The sequence below is a fragment of the Lissotriton helveticus genome, chromosome 5_1, assembly GCF_964261635.1.
Source record: "Lissotriton helveticus chromosome 5_1, aLisHel1.1, whole genome shotgun sequence".
Taxonomy (NCBI): domain Eukaryota; kingdom Metazoa; phylum Chordata; class Amphibia; order Caudata; family Salamandridae; genus Lissotriton; species Lissotriton helveticus.
The window spans coordinates 1,819,864,610-1,819,882,918 of NC_136065.1; the positions used below are offsets into that span (position 1 = coordinate 1,819,864,610).

The window sequence follows — 18,309 nt, forward strand, 5'->3', positions numbered from 1 at the left end:
GTTTGGGTTGAACTGCAAGTGATTCAGTAGAAATCTGGGTAGGCCCAACCTCCTTTGACAATACCCTAGCTAAAACATTACTTTTGTTTATAAGGTTAATAGTTATGGTTTATGGTGGTCTCCAACTTGTTTCCTGATTTGTGCCAAGTACATCAATGCCATTTGATGTGATAGTTTGTTAGAACAGTGTTGAATATTTAAATATATTCCACAGCCCTCTTACTGGGGTGTTAAAGAGGTGTTGGGTAGAATGCAAGGAGCATCCTTGCCACTCGCAATAGAGTAAAATCCAAAGAACAGGATGTGAAAGCAAGGAGGAAGCTCACAGGTCAGTTTTACCCATATCTGAGTATATGTACTAGCCTTAAGCTTTGATCATGGTGGCAAAATGGTGAGAGGATGAGAAAGTGGCATCAAGGTAAGAGAGGTCGGTGTTTTGTAGTAGTTTTCACTCAGTCAGTAAGTCAATTATCTTTATTCGATTATTAAAAATCATAAAAGAACTAGCATTAATACATAACATTTCATCAGAACACAAATTAGTACAGTCAATGTTTAAAACTCTAAAATCACAATGTACAAAATAAGTTATGCAAAAATGTTAAGAATATTAAAATCAGTAAGGTATAAAAAGGTAACCAATATTCAGGAATAAGATGCCTAGTTCTTGTACGGTGCTTGTTTATGCGTGCTCCTGCAACTAAAAAACTAGCAACACGAAAAGCTACTTTTACATTAGGAAGGAGTTGCAGGAACATCAAGGCTGGTTTTACCTGAGTAAAACCCGAATTGCACAAAATAGGAAGCAGGTATTTTTTTCTGATCTCAGTGTAATGGCCGCAGAACATGATAAAATGAATCGTATCCTGGGTGGAAAAGTGATCACAATCACATGGTTCAGCATTATCGGGTCTATTCCATATTTTAAAATTGCCCAGAATGAAGTGGATCAGATCAAAACGAAATCTCGTTAGAAGGAAACGATGGTATGGTTTAGTTACCAGGAAAAGGTATGGTTCCATTCCTGGGACAGATGTCAACATACAGTGTTTCCTAACCATGGGTTTATTTAGCTCTGTGGCTTCCCTCTCCAAAACATAAAAATTTGTCAGGGTATTTTTTACTGTTTTTAAATCTTCCTGCTTTATCAATTGTGGAGATGAGAAAAGTTCAGGTCGGCCGGCTAAAATTAGCTGCATATGAACGTATTTTACCCACGGAATGTTATGGGCTCTATCCAGGGCTAAACAATCTTTTAAGATGATATGATTTAATGTTAGCTCCTGATTGAGCCAAATTTTCAACCATCCAATAACTGGGGCTAGTTTTAAAATGTCGGTTATATAGCCCAATCCAAGCTCTGTATGTATTATATAGGTGGAAGTCGATTGAGGGACAGAAAGCAGGGTTCTCAGAAATGTATTTTCTACTTTCTGGATTTTATCATGATTAGTGTACCCCCATATAACAGAACCGTATTGGGCAACCGACAAACATTTAGCTTTATAGACCTTTATAATGCTTTCCATGGGGTGGGCTCCAAGTTTTTTTGCAAAGCCAAGCAACCCAGCGGCCGCTCTTGCCACAGCGTTGCTTTTGACGGAATGCTGGGGGCCCCACGTGCCCTTTTCATCAAAGGTCACCCCTAAGTATGGAAAAGATGGAACTCTCATGACCTCTTTCCCAGCACAAAAAAATGTTTTCGACTTTCTTTTCCTGCCTGCAGCTCCTGCAATCATTACATGAGATTTATCTGTGTTGGTTTTCATGTCCAACGAGGACATGAAATCCCCAAAGGATGAAAGGAGTTTATTTAGTGCCACTCCGGAGCGTGCCAAGAGGACTGCGTCGTCCGCGTACAGGAGGACAGGTATCTTTGTCTCACCTGCACGCGGAATGTCGGAGTGGGAAGCTGCCAGGACTACCTCAAGAACGTTTATATAAAGAGTAAAGAGGAGGGGGGCAAGGATACACCCTTGCCTAACCCCCCTCTCTGACTTGAAGTGGCAAGTGCATCTCCCTTCCCTGGTCACTCTGACCGAGGTCATAAGATCCCTATGTAACTCGGCCAGGTACCCGACCAAAGGAGCGTCCATGCCCATGGTCAGAAGGACCCCCCACAGCTTAGCCCTGTTGACGAGGTCCAAAGCTGAGGAGAGGTCCATAAAGGCCATGTACAGAGAGCCCCCCTTGGCAATTGCGTATTTATTTATGATCAGTTCTAGGTTTAGGCACTGATCTAAAGTTCCTCTTTTGGCTCTAAAACCATATTGTGCATTTGATAGGACACCCTTTCCTTCTAAAAGCTGAGTCAGTCTTCCTAAAAGGACTCTTCCCAGGATTTTGACACTGGAATCAATGAGAGAGATTGGCCTATAACAGGCCGGGTCTGTTCTCTGTCCTTTTTTAAAGATCGGTATTATCGTGGACTTTGCCCAACTAATTGGAAAGATAACATCCCTTGTAGCGTTAAAAATATTTGTGAGAATTTTGGCACTTAGTTCAGGGGCACTCTTAAAGAAATCTGCGGGAACCCCGTCGGGCCCCGGTGCCTTTTTATAGAGTGTGTCATTAATTGCTTTATTTACCTCCTCTAAGCTAAAAGGAGAGATGGTAGTTACTGCTTGTGTGAATTGCATTTCACAGCCTGAAGTGATATCAGGACAGCTATAAATGTTACTGAAATGTGTGACCCACTGTTAGTCAGGTATGATGCAGTCTGCTCTCTGATTCTCTAGTCCCACGAAGTATGGATGGTTTATTATTGCCCAAAATCTAGCGCTATCTCTCTGTATATCAGGCGACAGTAAGTCATTCCAGGCCTCCTTTTTAATCTCAGATTTCCTCGTCCTGATAGCATCACTGAGGAAACAATACAGTTATGCTATCTGCTCTTTATCTCTTGGTTTATTTTTTAGAGCTTTCAGGAGAATTGAGTGAGCCTTGTAACAATTGGAGTCAAACCATTTGGGGCCCCTGAGCATATTAGGCTTTTTCTTTACGGTAAGGTCTAAATTGACCTGACGGCAGATAACATTGAAAGCCTCTATCATGGTAGTAGCAGAGTTATTATTATCCAAGCAAATTGCAACCTCCCCCTCAACTTTAGCCAGGGTATCCTGTAAAAAGGTGATTGGGGTTACTTGATCCCATTTCAGTCTGCGATTCTGATCTCTCAGGACTAGATCTGTCACACATAAAGCTTCAATCACCCTCTTTCCCAAAACTCCCTGTGAAACAATCTCTAAAATTACGGGATTATGATCGCTAAAAACTGAAGTTTCTACCTTATAATTGAACACTTCAGGCAGAATACTAGAAGATAAAAAAATATAATCTACAATTGTGCCTGTGTTGTTACCCACGTATGTTGGTAACCTCGAGCCTACGTGGCAGCTATGTGATTTATAAAGATTAAAAGTTGCTAGGAGCGATTCCAAAGCCTCTCCACGTGATGAGTGTTCAAAATGCGGTGTAGAGGAATAGGGGGAAAAATCCTCGTGTTCCACATGGCAATCCACATGGCATGGATGGATGTTATAATCACCCATAAGGATCACCTCAAACCCATGGACACTATTCTCAACTGCAAGTGATTCAGTAGAAATCTGGGTAGGCCCAACCTCCTTTGACAATACCCTAGCTAAAACATTACTTTTGTTTATAAGGTTAATAGTTATGGTTTATGGTGGTCTCCAACTTGTTTCCTGATTTGTGCCAAGTACATCAATGCCATTTGATGTGATAGTTTGTTAGAACAGTGTTGAATATTTAAATATATTCCACAGCCCTCTTACTGGGGTGTTAAAGAGGTGTTGGGTAGAATGCAAGGAGCATCCTTGCCACTCGCAATAGAGTAAAATCCAAAGAACAGGATGTGAAAGCAAGGAGGAAGCTCACAGGTCAGTTTTACCCATATCTGAGTATATGTACTAGCCTTAAGCTTTGATCATGGTGGCAAAATGGTGAGAGGATGAGAAAGTGGCATCAAGGTAAGAGAGGTCGGTGTTTTGTAGTAGTTTTCACTCAGTCAGTAAGTCAATTATCTTTATTCGATTATTAAAAATCATAAAAGAACTAGCATTAATACATAACATTTCATCAGAACACAAATTAGTACAGTCAATGTTTAAAACTCTAAAATCACAATGTACAAAATAAGTTATGCAAAAATGTTAAGAATATTAAAATCAGTAAGGTATAAAAAGGTAACCAATATTCAGGAATAAGATGCCTAGTTCTTGTACGGTGCTTGTTTATGCGTGCTCCTGCAACTAAAAAACTAGCAACACGAAAAGCTACTTTTACATTAGGAAGGAGTTGCAGGAACATCAAGGCTGGTTTTACCTGAGTAAAACCCGAATTGCACAAAATAGGAAGCAGGTATTTTTTTCTGATCTCAGTGTAATGGCCGCAGAACATGATAAAATGAATCGTATCCTGGGTGGAAAAGTGATCACAATCACATGGTTCAGCATTATCGGGTCTATTCCATATTTTAAAATTGCCCAGAATGAAGTGGATCAGATCAAAACGAAATCTCGTTAGAAGGAAACGATGGTATGGTTTAGTTACCAGGAAAAGGTATGGTTCCATTCCTGGGACAGATGTCAACATACAGTGTTTCCTAACCATGGGTTTATTTAGCTCTGTGGCTTCCCTCTCCAAAACATAAAAATTTGTCAGGGTATTTTTTACTGTTTTTAAATCTTCCTGCTTTATCAATTGTGGAGATGAGAAAAGTTCAGGTCGGCCGGCTAAAATTAGCTGCATATGAACGTATTTTACCCACGGAATGTTATGGGCTCTATCCAGGGCTAAACAATCTTTTAAGATGATATGATTTAATGTTAGCTCCTGATTGAGCCAAATTTTCAACCATCCAATAACTGGGGCTAGTTTTAAAATGTCGGTTATATAGCCCAATCCAAGCTCTGTATGTATTATATAGGTGGAAGTCGATTGAGGGACAGAAAGCAGGGTTCTCAGAAATGTATTTTCTACTTTCTGGATTTTATCATGATTAGTGTACCCCCATATAACAGAACCGTATTGGGCAACCGACAAACATTTAGCTTTATAGACCTTTATAATGCTTTCCATGGGGTGGGCTCCAAGTTTTTTTGCAAAGCCAAGCAACCCAGCGGCCGCTCTTGCCACAGCGTTGCTTTTGACGGAATGCTGGGGGCCCCACGTGCCCTTTTCATCAAAGGTCACCCCTAAGTATGGAAAAGATGGAACTCTCATGACCTCTTTCCCAGCACAAAAAAATGTTTTCGACTTTCTTTTCCTGCCTGCAGCTCCTGCAATCATTACATGAGATTTATCTGTGTTGGTTTTCATGTCCAACGAGGACATGAAATCCCCAAAGGATGAAAGGAGTTTATTTAGTGCCACTCCGGAGCGTGCCAAGAGGACTGCGTCGTCCGCGTACAGGAGGACAGGTATCTTTGTCTCACCTGCACGCGGAATGTCGGAGTGGGAAGCTGCCAGGACTACCTCAAGAACGTTTATATAAAGAGTAAAGAGGAGGGGGGCAAGGATACACCCTTGCCTAACCCCCCTCTCTGACTTGAAGTGGCAAGTGCATCTCCCTTCCCTGGTCACTCTGACCGAGGTCATAAGATCCCTATGTAACTCGGCCAGGTACCCGACCAAAGGAGCGTCCATGCCCATGGTCAGAAGGACCCCCACATCTTAGCCCTGTTGACGAGGTCAAAAGCTGAGGAGAGGTCCATAAAGGCCATGTACAGAGAGCCCCCCTTGGCAATTGCGTATTTATTTATGATCAGTTCTAGGTTTAGGCACTGATCTAAAGTTCCTCTTTTGGCTCTAAAACCATATTGTGCATTTGATAGGACACCCTTTCCTTCTAAAAGCTGAGTCAGTCTTCCTAAAAGGACTCTTCCCAGGATTTTGACACTGGAATCAATGAGAGAGATTGGCCTATAACAGGCCGGGTCTGTTCTCTGTCCTTTTTTAAAGATCGGTATTATCGTGGACTTTGCCCAACTAATTGGAAAGATAACATCCCTTGTAGCGTTAAAAATATTTGTGAGAATTTTGGCACTTAGTTCAGGGGCACTCTTAAAGAAATCTGCGGGAACCCCGTCGGGCCCCGGTGCCTTTTTATAGAGTGTGTCATTAATTGCTTTATTTACCTCCTCTAAGCTAAAAGGAGAGATGGTAGTTACTGCTTGTGTGAATTGCATTTCACAGCCTGAAGTGATATCAGGACAGCTATAAATGTTACTGAAATGTGTGACCCACTGTTAGTCAGGTATGATGCAGTCTGCTCTCTGATTCTCTAGTCCCACGAAGTATGGATGGTTTATTATTGCCCAAAATCTAGCGCTATCTCTCTGTATATCAGGCGACAGTAAGTCATTCCAGGCCTCCTTTTTAATCTCAGATTTCCTCGTCCTGATAGCATCACTGAGGAAACAATACAGTTATGCTATCTGCTCTTTATCTCTTGGTTTATTTTTTAGAGCTTTCAGGAGAATTGAGTGAGCCTTGTAACAATTGGAGTCAAACCATTTGGGGCCCCTGAGCATATTAGGCTTTTTCTTTACGGTAAGGTCTAAATTGACCTGACGGCAGATAACATTGAAAGCCTCTATCATGGTAGTAGCAGAGTTATTATTATCCAAGCAAATTGCAACCTCCCCCTCAACTTTAGCCAGGGTATCCTGTAAAAAGGTGATTGGGGTTACTTGATCCCATTTCAGTCTGCGATTCTGATCTCTCAGGACTAGATCTGTCACACATAAAGCTTCAATCACCCTCTTTCCCAAAACTCCCTGTGAAACAATCTCTAAAATTACGGGATTATGATCGCTAAAAACTGAAGTTTCTACCTTATAATTGAACACTTCAGGCAGAATACTAGAAGATAAAAAAATATAATCTACAATTGTGCCTGTGTTGTTACCCACGTATGTTGGTAACCTCGAGCCTACGTGGCAGCTATGTGATTTATAAAGATTAAAAGTTGCTAGGAGCGATTCCAAAGCCTCTCCACGTGATGAGTGTTCAAAATGCGGTGTAGAGGAATAGGGGGAAAAATCCTCGTGTTCCACATGGCAATCCACATGGCATGGATGGATGTTATAATCACCCATAAGGATCACCTCAAACCCATGGACACTATTCTCACTGTGGGTAGACAGGAATTCCTCTAAAGTTACCAAATGCTCGTTCGGGATTTGACTGGCAGGAGAATTATAAAAATTAACAAATAATCTGGGCTGTGAATTTGGTGTAGTTAGTTCAACCGCTAAGATATTTATTGAATTAGTTTTAATCTGTCTTGGCTTCCCTTGAATATCTAGGGAGATGTATATAGCCAAGCCCCCCTTCGCCCTTACTGTTTTACTAGGAACTGCCGGTACAGTGAAATGGGAAAAGCCGTCCAGAGCAAGTCTGTCTGACGTTTCCCAGGTTTCTTGAAAAGCAAGAATGTCGTTGGATCTAATTATCTCCAGCCAGTTCTTATCATTGTATTTGGCTCTGAGGCCAGCGACATTCCAGCTCATGATTCTGCAGACCCTAATGCCTGTAGAGTTCCGATCTAGTGATCTGGAAGCAAACGGAAGACCCTCACCATTACTGTCTTGTCTGGGAGAGACTCAATCGTTTTGGTCCATGAAGGATAATGGGGCATAGCGATTAAACAGTTGAAGGGGTTCTACAAAAGGATTGTGCTGTGCTAAATGGGAATGATGGGTTGCTACGTTATACCTTGTGTCCTGCCCCCATCTGAGGTTTGAATCCCAATTTCTGTCCCACCCTGGTGCAGGAGTCCTTGGGTGGGTAACATTCTGCTGTTCACCATAAAAAAACTTTAAGGTTAAGGGAACAACAGTACCCTGTCTGCGTTGGGGAGGGAATAAGTTAGCAAGAATGTTGGGAAGGGCGTCTTGATTTGAATAGCTCACTGCCACACAGTCCCCTTTAAACCTTTTCGGCCGGTTTCCCAACCAGGGGACCCTAGTTGCTGACTTGATTACGCTTGCCAGATGGTACTTTCCCCCTGGAGCTAGCCGCATGTTACTGGTTAACCAGTGTAAGGCCTTGCTTGTAAGAGAAGTGGAGCTTTCCGCTGTTCCCCCTTCAAGAGGAGGGACGTTCGCTAAAACTAAAACCACTGGTGTGGCTTCAACTATAAATTGTAGGGGGTCCGTTGAGTGAGCATTTACTGGGGGGATGCTGACAGAAGGGGTTCTATCTGTTGGAATGTTGACTAATAGAGAACCCTCGCTGTTAACAGTCGATGTTGGTGGATGAGGCGGTGAGTTCTCTTCTGGCAACTGGATCCCTGCGCCATCACTTACAGCCTCTCTGACAACATTTCCCCCTGTGTTATTACTCAAGTTTGTGACTAACATAGTTATATTTTCTACCCCACCTGCAACCGTAGTATGGAGTCCACCCAGTTTCTTAATCTCCGCTTGCAGTTTGTCAATTTTTGATATTAGGGGTTTAATAATAGCGTTGATTTTTAACTCAAGAAAATCAGCGATTCTTCCAAAAAAAGCCTCCTCAGATGTAAGATTTAGTTTGTCCTCCACAGTGTTCACTTGCTTTGGGGCTTTGGGGTAATAGCCCTCTTCCTTCTTATCCCCGGTCGTGGTCCACCCTGCTTAGGTGGGTTTTTGGTACATAATCGTCTTGGCCTGGTGGCACGCCCTTTGGGTGTCTGCTCGTCAGATGAGACACGAGTCTGTTTCTCCTGATCGGAGTCAATGTCAATGTCACTCTCAGCCTCTACATTGGGAACCTCAGAGGCCGGGACTACGTTAGCAGGTGTGCCACTTGTTCCTTGAGAAATAGGGCCACTAGTTATGCCCTCATGATGAGCTTCCTGCAGAATGGTGTCAATCAGAATAGATGCAGAGGGGGACAGACATCGTAGGTCTGGGGATTGGCTCAACCCCAAAGAATTTCTCCTCTGCGTATTAATTTTTTTAACAGTTTGGACAAGGTAATTGTCAAGAGTGTTTTGCGGGGCTTCCTTAGATTTTGTAGACATGTTTACAATATACACACAAACACACTTTTCTACGATTATAATATCAAGTAGGAGAATCTTAAAACCATAAGTCTTACTTGAGGTAATATTTCCTGCAGCGTTTCTAGCCCTGCCCCTGCCTCCTCCTGCCGATGAGGGCCGTAGAGGGCCCGCCCTTTGCCCGGGCTTTGCCCCGGGCGTCCCGCGAAGCGGGTTCCTGTGGCGCTTATGTGCGCCTCCTGGCGCCCTCACGGTGTTACAAGGCGCGCCGCCGCGTAGGCTGCCGGGAATTGTGGTCCCGGAGCGGCGGCGCGTGTAGTCTGCTGCAAAGTGACTCTTGGCGGTGGCGGCGTGCTTCTAGGTGCCTGGCTGCCTTGCAATGACTCCTGGCGGTGGCGGCGTCTGGCAGGTAAGTTTGATTTCGGCTCCCCCGCTCCGCCGGTTCCTGTGGCGCTTATGTGCGCCTCCTGGCGCCCTCACGGTGTCACAAGGCGAGCCGCCGCGTAGGCTGCCGGGAATTGTGGTCCCGGAGCGGCGGCGCGTGTAGTCTGCTGCAAAGTGACTCTTGGCGGTGGCGGCGTGCTTCTAGGTGCCTGGCTGCCTTGCAATGACTCCTGGCGGTGGCGGCGTCTGGCAGGTAAGTTTGATTTCGTCTCATTTCCCCATTCACTTAAATTATTCAATGCTATATTACACCTTTCTCAATCTATTCCTCCATCTTTCTCCATAATAAAGATCCATATCTCACGAATATATAGAGAGCGTAGAGGGCAGGGGGTATTAAAACATGTAAGATCTGTCAGTATAATACTGCACAGCATGAACCACTACTTTCCCAAAAGGAACTAGCCCTTCATCAAAAAGACTGAAGTACATTTAAAAGACCAAAAAGCTAGCCAAGATCGCTCTCCCTAGGCATTTGCAAGTAGATATGCATATTATTTTCACACATTTCACAAGAAGTGGCACCCCATTAGCAAGTTCAAGTAGGCCATGTCTGAAGCAGGGCGATATGATCTTCAGTATTCATATACCATTACACAGTATTTTTCCCCCTTCTGGTGGGTACATCCTGTAAGCATTTCTGCTCCATGAGCACAGATACAATTGAAAGAATTCTCCATTTATTCGAGGCAGAATCAGAAAGTGTGCCTTTGCAGAAACAGGCAGAGGAAAAGTGCGCTTTTACCACAGCAAGCCTTAAATAGAAATGGTACAGCAAAAATTCTGATTTGCAAATTCTACAGTTGGACTTAATCACACAGGACGCTCACCTTTTCAGTAGGGCAGCATCCCCACTCCCCAGACGCTGTTCTGCAACAGGTATTGCCATCTGGACAGCCGAATGTGTCATCACAAGGTACCACGCTCTTGTGTGGCCCCTCCTTTGAGATACTCGGGATAGTCGTTAAGAAGGGTACTGAATCATTTCCTTGAATGCAGGATCCTTGTGCCACATCACAGGTGTATCCATGCGGACAGCAATGAACATGATCCGAACAGCATATGGCCTGGAAGAGAACCAACCAAGTAAAGAATAGTGCAGACTACAATCAAACCACAAGCATATATAGGGAAGGAAATGATTTCTTAAGGGAGGCTTATTATACACTTGAAGAAAAAAAAATTTCTCAATAGTACCCCTGCGCGTTGGGAAGTGGCGTTGGTCGTCTCTGCGTCCGTGTCGTGGTCACTGGGATGATATTGCAGTGCCTACTCAGACACCGCCCCTGCGGCTGACGTCAGTTCTGATACGCCTTCACATGCCAGAAGCACAGAGCCATGCGAGACACTGGCACACCACAACTAGAGCCCTGTAAGTCCCTATCCCTAGAAGTCAGTTCACAGAGTGGGGAGGATGGGTGGGGTGGGATAGAATCTATAAGCAACCTATGTCTCTTACAGATACATCGTTACCGAAGGTAAGTAACTTGTTCATCTGAAAAACACACCCAAGTTATAGATTCCTTACCTTAGACTATATACCTCAACAATCCCAACCCCGGAGGAGGGTCTGTGAACCAAGTTCACACCAGGAAGTCCTGGAGGACCGAACGGGCAAAATAGCTGTCCATCCGGACTTGACTGTCAAGGAAGTAATGTTTGGTTAACGTGTGCAAGGATGTCCACGTAGCTGCCTGACAGATGTCAAGGAGTGTAACTCCACGTGCCAGTGCAGTGGTGGCTGCCATAGCTCTAGTGGAGTGAGCCCGCAGCCCCACTGGAGGTTCCTTTTTCGCCAAAACGTAACAGATTTTGATGCAAAGGACAACCCATCTAGAGATGGTACGCTTTTGAACAGCCCAAAGCTTCTTGGCACCTACGTAGCCAAAGAAGAGTTGATCATCCACACGGAAATCTTTGGTGTGGTCAAGGTAGAAGGACAGCGCACGTTTGCGGTCCAGACGGTGGAGTCTCTCTTCCTCCTTGGAAGGGTGCAGAGGTGAGAAAAAGGTGGGCAAAGTAATAGTTTGACCAATGTGAAAAGGTGTAAGCAATTTTGGAAGGAACAAGAGCCTTGTTCTAAGCACCACTTTGTCCGGATGCACATAGAAGAAAGGGGGCATGGTAGAAAAAGCTTGAAGCTCACCCTACAAGCAAAAGTAAAGGCAACAAGGAAGGCAGTTTTCAAAGTGAGGAGCCTCAGAGAACATGAATGAAGGATATCACAGGGAGTACACATGAGATAAGTAAGAACAAGATTCAAGTCTCACTGGGGCAATATGAAAGGAGATGGAGGAAAGATTAGTAATGCCCTTAAAAAGACTATCGACAATAAGGGACTTGAACAAGGATGGCTGACCAAGCAGCAGAAGGAAGGCAGAGATAGCTGCAATATAGCCGTTAAGAGTGCCCAGATCAGAGCCTTGCTGGGCCAAAGAAAGTATATACAAGAGGACCTCTGAAAGAGGGGCAGAAAGGGGATCCACAGTCTTTGCTGTGTACCATGCCACAAACTTGTTCCATCTACAGGCGTATACCATTTTAGTGGAGGGACGTCTGGCTGCCAAGCTGACATTACAGACTTCGGACGGAAGGTCAAAAGCGGTCAACTGTCGCTGCTCAATCTCCACACAAGGAGGTGGAAGCTGGACACGTTCGGGGGAAGAACCCTCCTCTGCTGCTGCGACAGAAGATCCTCCCGAAGGGGCTGTCTGACAGGAGAATCAATGGCCGTACATTCAGGAGCTCAGGGTATCAGACTCTTCGTGCCCAGTCCAGAGTCACAACAATAACTTGTGCCCAGTCAAGCGTGCTCTTCAGCACTCTGGGAAGAAGTGGTACAGGCTGAAAGGGGTACAGGAGGGCAGCAGTTCCACTTGTGATGAAAAGCATCGCCAAGCAAGTGCCGCCTTGGAAACTCCAACGAGCAAAATTGCTGACATTGCGCGTTCTCTTCAGTGTCAAACAGATCTAACCAAGGCTGTCCACATCACTGAAAGAGACCTTGCACCACCTCAGAGTGAAGACGCCATTCGTGATCTACCAGGCACCATCGGCTGAGCTTGTCCGCCACGGTGTTCAGAGAACATACCAGGTGTTGAACCACCAGGGTCATGCCCTGATGTTCCAGCCATGTCCAGAGATGAAGGATCTCCTAACATAAGGTCCCCACCCTGTTTGTTGCAGTACCACATGGAAGTGGTGTTGTCTGAACACCTGCACTACCTACCCTTTGAGAGAGAAAAAGAATGATTTCAGTGCCAGACGGATCTCCTGAAGCTCCAGCAGGTTGATATGGAACCCGGACTCTGACGGAGACCAGGCGTCTCTGATCTCCCCCTCTCCCAGATGGCTGCCCCATCCCAGGAGTGACGCATCTGTCCCAATAGTGAGGTCTGGTTGGGGAAGGGAGACGGATATGCCTCTGACCCAAGATTGGTACATCAACCATCACTGCAGCGGTTCTGCAATTCCCTCGGAGATCTGGACTTAGTCGGAAAGATTCCCCCTACTGCTGCGCCCCCTGGAACTTCAGGTCCTACCGCATATGCCATCTGGCATGATCCACCAGCTGGATGCAGGAGGCCCAGCAGTCTCAGGGTCATTCTCACAGAAATCCAGAATAGAGGCTGAAACAGGTTCTTAGCCCAAACATAACAGACTCGCTGCTTGGGAGGATAGGCCCGAAAATGCACTGTGTCCAGAACCGCCCCGATGAAAGGAAGCGTCAGAGAGTCAGGTGCGACTTTGGCACGTTGATAGTGAACCCCAGCAAATGCGTCTCCCACCTCCGCCATAGTCTGGAGGTGGAAAAGGACAGTCTAGGGTGAGCCCGCCTTCAACAGCCAGTCGTCGAGATAGGGAAAGACTGGAAGCCCAGATTAGAGCAGATGAGCTCTGACCACCGGCATCACTTTCGTTAACACCCGAGGAGCACTGCTGGAAAGGCCAAAGGTGAGCACGCTAAGCTGAAAGTGCTCATGGCCTACAGTGAACCGGAGGTAACGTCTGTGGGATGGAAGGATGCAGATATGAAAATGAGCGTCCTGCAAGTCCAACACCACCAGGCAATCTTCTGGGTCGAGTTAAGACAGAACTTGGGTGAGGACTTTGAACTTCTCCTTCCAAAGGAAGAAATTGAGGGGCCAGAGGTCTAGAATAGGACACATGACTTTGTCCTTCTTGGGCACAAGAAAGTAGCAGGAATAGCAACCACGACAGACTTCTGGCACAGGGACCCTCTTGGCCAAGAGATCCAAGACTTCCTGGCGGAGAAGCGCCAAGTGATCCCCGGTCATGAGATCATAAGAAGGTGCCATGGAGGGAGGGGTAGTCTCAAAGGGGAGTGAGTGGCCTCTTTAGACTATTTGCAATACCCACCTGTACAACATGATGGTTTGCCAGTGGGGGAGGTGATGGCAAATCCTGCTGTTGGTGGCCCTGAACGGTCGGACGAGGGAGGCTTGGAGGCTCCTGTAGGGGGACAATGAGTGGACTGGCCCGCACGCTGGATCCAAGACCCACAAGGTCGCTGGGACCCACATCCGCAGACATGCAGATGCTGGGCAGCTTGCGTAAATCTGTGGCTGGAATGGGTCGAACGTGGCTGGGCGCCCCTTTCGTAGCCATGAAAGGGGCAAAAAGCAGACTGGGTGGTCAGGATGATGCCACGAGACGTATGGATCTGGCTGTAGCCCGAGAATCCTTAAAGCGATCTAGCGCAGTCTGCTTTGTCGCCGAAAAGACTATACCATCGAAGGGCATGTCCAGCAAAGTTGACTGGACATCCCCCGAAAAGCCAGACGTCGCCAACCATGCGCAGTGCCCAAGGACTACTGGCAATCATTCTGCCTAGTGAGTCGGTGGTATCCAGTCCACATCAAATTGTGAATTTAGCTGAGTTCCTCCCATCTGCCACGGCTTGGGAGAGAATGGCCAGGGCCTCCTACGGGCACTAAGTCAGCACTTGAGCACCCATATCCCATATAGTATTGGAGTATCAGCCCAAGAGGCACGTAGTGTTCACGGACCACAGTGCCAAGATGGAAGAGGAGAACATGAGCTTTCCAAGATGATCCAGCTTCTTGGATTCCCTGTCTGGGAGAGCAAAAGAGAGTGCACCCTTGGAGGAAGAGGCTTGTACCACCAAGCTCTTGGGGGAACAGTGTTGAATGAGGCAAATTGGATCGCCCGGAGCCTGGCCGTGGAAAATCATCCTTTTAAAAGGAGCCCCAAGCTGAACTTGGACCAGGTACCCAGAAAGAAGTCCGTGAGGGCTTTGTTGAAGCACGGAAGGGGTTCAGAGTAGGTTGCCGCAAGCTGAAGTACCTCTGTCAAGAGGTCAGTTCTGACTGCCACTGAAAGGAGCTCCAAGCCCAAGGCCTCGGCTGCACTTCGGAGGTGGGAGCTTCTTATGCTGTGGTGGTGCGAAGTCACGGTAGGGGGAGAAGCATGCCAAGGTCTGGAGATGTGTCCTGGTGTCACACAGGTCGGCTCTCCAGTCCGGTTCCTCCAGCTGGTCTGCTAAAGGGTCCAGCGATCCCTCCAAATCCTCATCAACACCTTCTGGGCGATAGAGAACACCAGGGGTAAACAGGGGAATAAAAAGTACCCTCAAGCTTTGGATTAGAGGTTGACCGACGTCTGCCCGGCTCCAGGTCCATCTCTGGGGTGAGGATGGGGACAGTGTTTGCCGGGGAACAGTCTACATCGGGAACACTGGCGCTGGGGACAGTAGGTAGGTTGACCAGCGCCGATCCAGGCCTGATCCACAGGGGCTCTTCAGATACGGGGCTGGAACCGCTGATATCGAAGACCCAGGACCCAGACCGGCTCCGCGGGGCCCGAAGGTGCGCCGGCGGAGTGAGGCTGCCAAAAGATATTGTGAACGGCCTGTATAGCATCCTCCCCAGGATGCGTAACTGCTGAGAACTACGCCACACATGAGATTAGCATAACACGTTATTCTTTTGCGTGTAACTGCAAACTTTACATTCTAAACCTGCATTCACTTTGCTATGTACTGAAGGCAGGGTCTTGCGTGCACACATTGCTATGTTAGATTAAGCTTGGTAGATGTTTAAACGCCATTTTGCAGCTTTTGCACACGATACTGCATGTATCTGTTATTATAAGTTAGGCCGCTTGGATTCTTCACATGAGAAAGGCTCCTTTTCAACATCCCTAGACTTACATCACGACCTTACTCTGCATAGTGAGTGCAGAAGCCTGGAAGGTTATCATAACAATGTAAACTGTTTGGGCGGATCGGCCCGCGCTCTAGACACAACATGCACACAGGTGCAGCTAACTGAAATTCTAGTGTCTTTAATATGGCACTGCATGCATGATTAGGGCACTTGGAGAAAATCAATTTCCAAAGAGAGCTTTTGCAGATCCTGATGTGATCCACTTCTACTGATCTTGGAGGTATGGGGTTCCCCATTCAAGCCTCAGAGACCTATTACTATAAAACCTAGCTCCTAGCTGGGGAGGGTGGTACACATGGCACTATAGGTCCTGTTTCCACTAGCATTATAATATGCTTTCTCCCTTTGTGTTTTATGGAATTGTAACAATGCTGATCGTATTATTTTTAATCATATGCCTGCTTATGTTAGCAAAAATACTGCATCTTAGAGCACGTTGTTCAAGCACAAGTTACTTACCTTCGGTAACGATATATCTGTAAGAAACAGTAGATTGTGTTAGAGTCCTTACCTTAGAATATCCCCAGGCGTCAGACTGGATCCAGAAAGTTTTCGTCAGCAGTACCCCTGCGCTGGTAGGCGTAGACGGCGGCTCCACGTCCGTCGGAGTTGTGATCGCCGGGATGACGTCGGAGTACTCAGATGCCTCCCTCGCGCGTGGATGTCACTTCTGTGCATAGCTTTCCGCGCCAGGAACGCAAGGCCATGCAAGAAATAGACACTGGTGCCATGAAACTAGGGCCCTCAAAGGGAGATACCTTAACCCTAGATATTGGTTCGCAGAACAGGGAGGATGGGTGGGGCGGTAAGGAATCTAATACTAACTACTGTTTCTTACAGATATATTGTTACCGAAGGTAAGTAACATGTGCATCTGAAAGAAACAGGTTAGTATTAGATTCCTTCCCTTAGAATAGATACCCCAGCAATACCAACCCCGGTGGTGGGTCTGCGAACCAAGAGCACACCAGGAAGTCCTGGAGAACGGAACGGCCAAAGAAGCCATCTCTCCGGACTTGGCTGTCCAGGCAGTAGTGCTTAGCGAACGTGTGCAGCAAGGCCCACTTAGCTGCCTGACAGATGTCCTGCAAGGGGACTCCCCGACCCAAGGCAGTAGTAGCCGCCGTGGCCCGAGTGGAATGGGCGCACAGCCCCACAGAAGGCTCCTTTTTCGCCACGGAACAGACCTTGATACACAAAACGACCCAACGAGAGCTGGTCCGCTTGTGCACCGCCCGTCGCTTCTTAGCGCCAAGGTAACCAACAAAGAGCTGGTCGTCCACCCGGAACTGGCGAGTGCAGTCTAGATAAAAAGAGCGCACATTTTGGGTCCAGACGGTGGAGCCTCTTCCTCTTTCGAGGGATGTGGAGGCGGAAAGATGGTGGGCAAGGTGATTGACTGCCCGTTGTGAAAGGCCGTAACCAGGCAGGGCAGGAAAGAAGGACGAGTCCTCAGAACAACTTCGTCCGGATGGACTGAGAGGAAAGGAGGCTTAGAAGACAGAGCCTGGAGCTCACTCTCTCTTCTGGCAGAGGTGATGGCAACCAGGATAGCAATTTTAAGCGTCAGAAGACTAAGAGGACAATTATGAAGTGGCTAAAAAGGGAGCGCACATCAGATAAGTACCAAATTCAAGTCCCACTAAGGCATCACAAAAGAAACAGGAGACAACATGTGTGCGACTTGAAAAGAGAAGGCTGATCAGGAAGCCTTAAGAAGGCTGACATGGCCGAGCGATAGCCTTTGATAATGCCCAGGGCAGAGCCCTGCTGGGTAAGAGTAAGAAGAAAGAGGAGAACGTCTGAAAGAGGGTCAGAAAGTGGATCCACAGCCTTTGCTGTGCACCATGCCACAAATTTGTTCCACCTGCAGGCGTATACTGTTTTAGTGGAGTGACGCCTGTCTGCCAGAATCACAACAGACTTCAGGAGGCAAGTCAAATGGCCTCAACTGTCGCTGCTCAATCTCCACGCGTGTAGGTGGAGACTGGACAGGTTCGGGTGGAGGACTGTCCCCTGCTGCTGCGACAGAAGGTCCGCCTGAAGAGGCAGACAAATCGGGGGACCGACTGACATACTTAGTAGCTCGGGATACCAGTATCTTCGGGCCTAGTGCAGAGCCACAAGGATAACTTGGGCCCGGTCGCGTCGCATCTTCTTCAGCACTCTGGGCAGAAGTGGTATAGGAGGAAGCGCGTACAACAGACCGCAGCTCCACTCGCGACAAATGCATCGCCGAGCGAGTGCCACCTTGGAAATTCCAACGTGCAGAACTGATGACATTGTGCATTCTCTTCGGTGGCGAATAGATCTAACCAAGGCTCTCCCCACTGCAGAAAGAGACCTTGCACCACGCCAGAGTTCAGACGCCATTCGTGATCCATCATGCACCGGCGGCTGAGTTTGTCGGCCCTGGCGTTCAGGGAACCTGCCAGGTGTTGAACCACCAGGGTGACGCCCTGGTGTTCCAGCCATGTCCAGAGGCGCAGAGCCTCCTAACAAAGGGTCCAAGGTTCCACGACCCCACCCCGCCCTGTTTGTTGCAGTACCACATGGCAGTGGTGTTGTCTGTGAACACCTGCACTACAGTTCCCCAGACAGAGGGAAGGAATGCCTTCAGTGCAAGTCAGATCGCCTGCAGCT

General features: G+C 47.0%; 1 protein-coding gene across 5 annotated transcripts in view; it reads right to left on the minus strand.

Moving 5' to 3' along the window:
* The window catches only part of GRN (granulin precursor), a 1,937,406-nt gene that overhangs the window by 538,231 nt on the left and 1,380,866 nt on the right, over positions 1-18,309 (minus strand). For all 5 annotated transcript variants that reach the window (XM_078645176.1, XM_078645173.1, XM_078645175.1 and 2 more), the window contains one exon: positions 10,288-10,524. In XM_078645176.1, the coding sequence (XP_078501302.1) occupies positions 10,288-10,524 (237 nt within the window). The remainder of the gene's footprint in view (positions 1-10,287; positions 10,525-18,309) is intronic.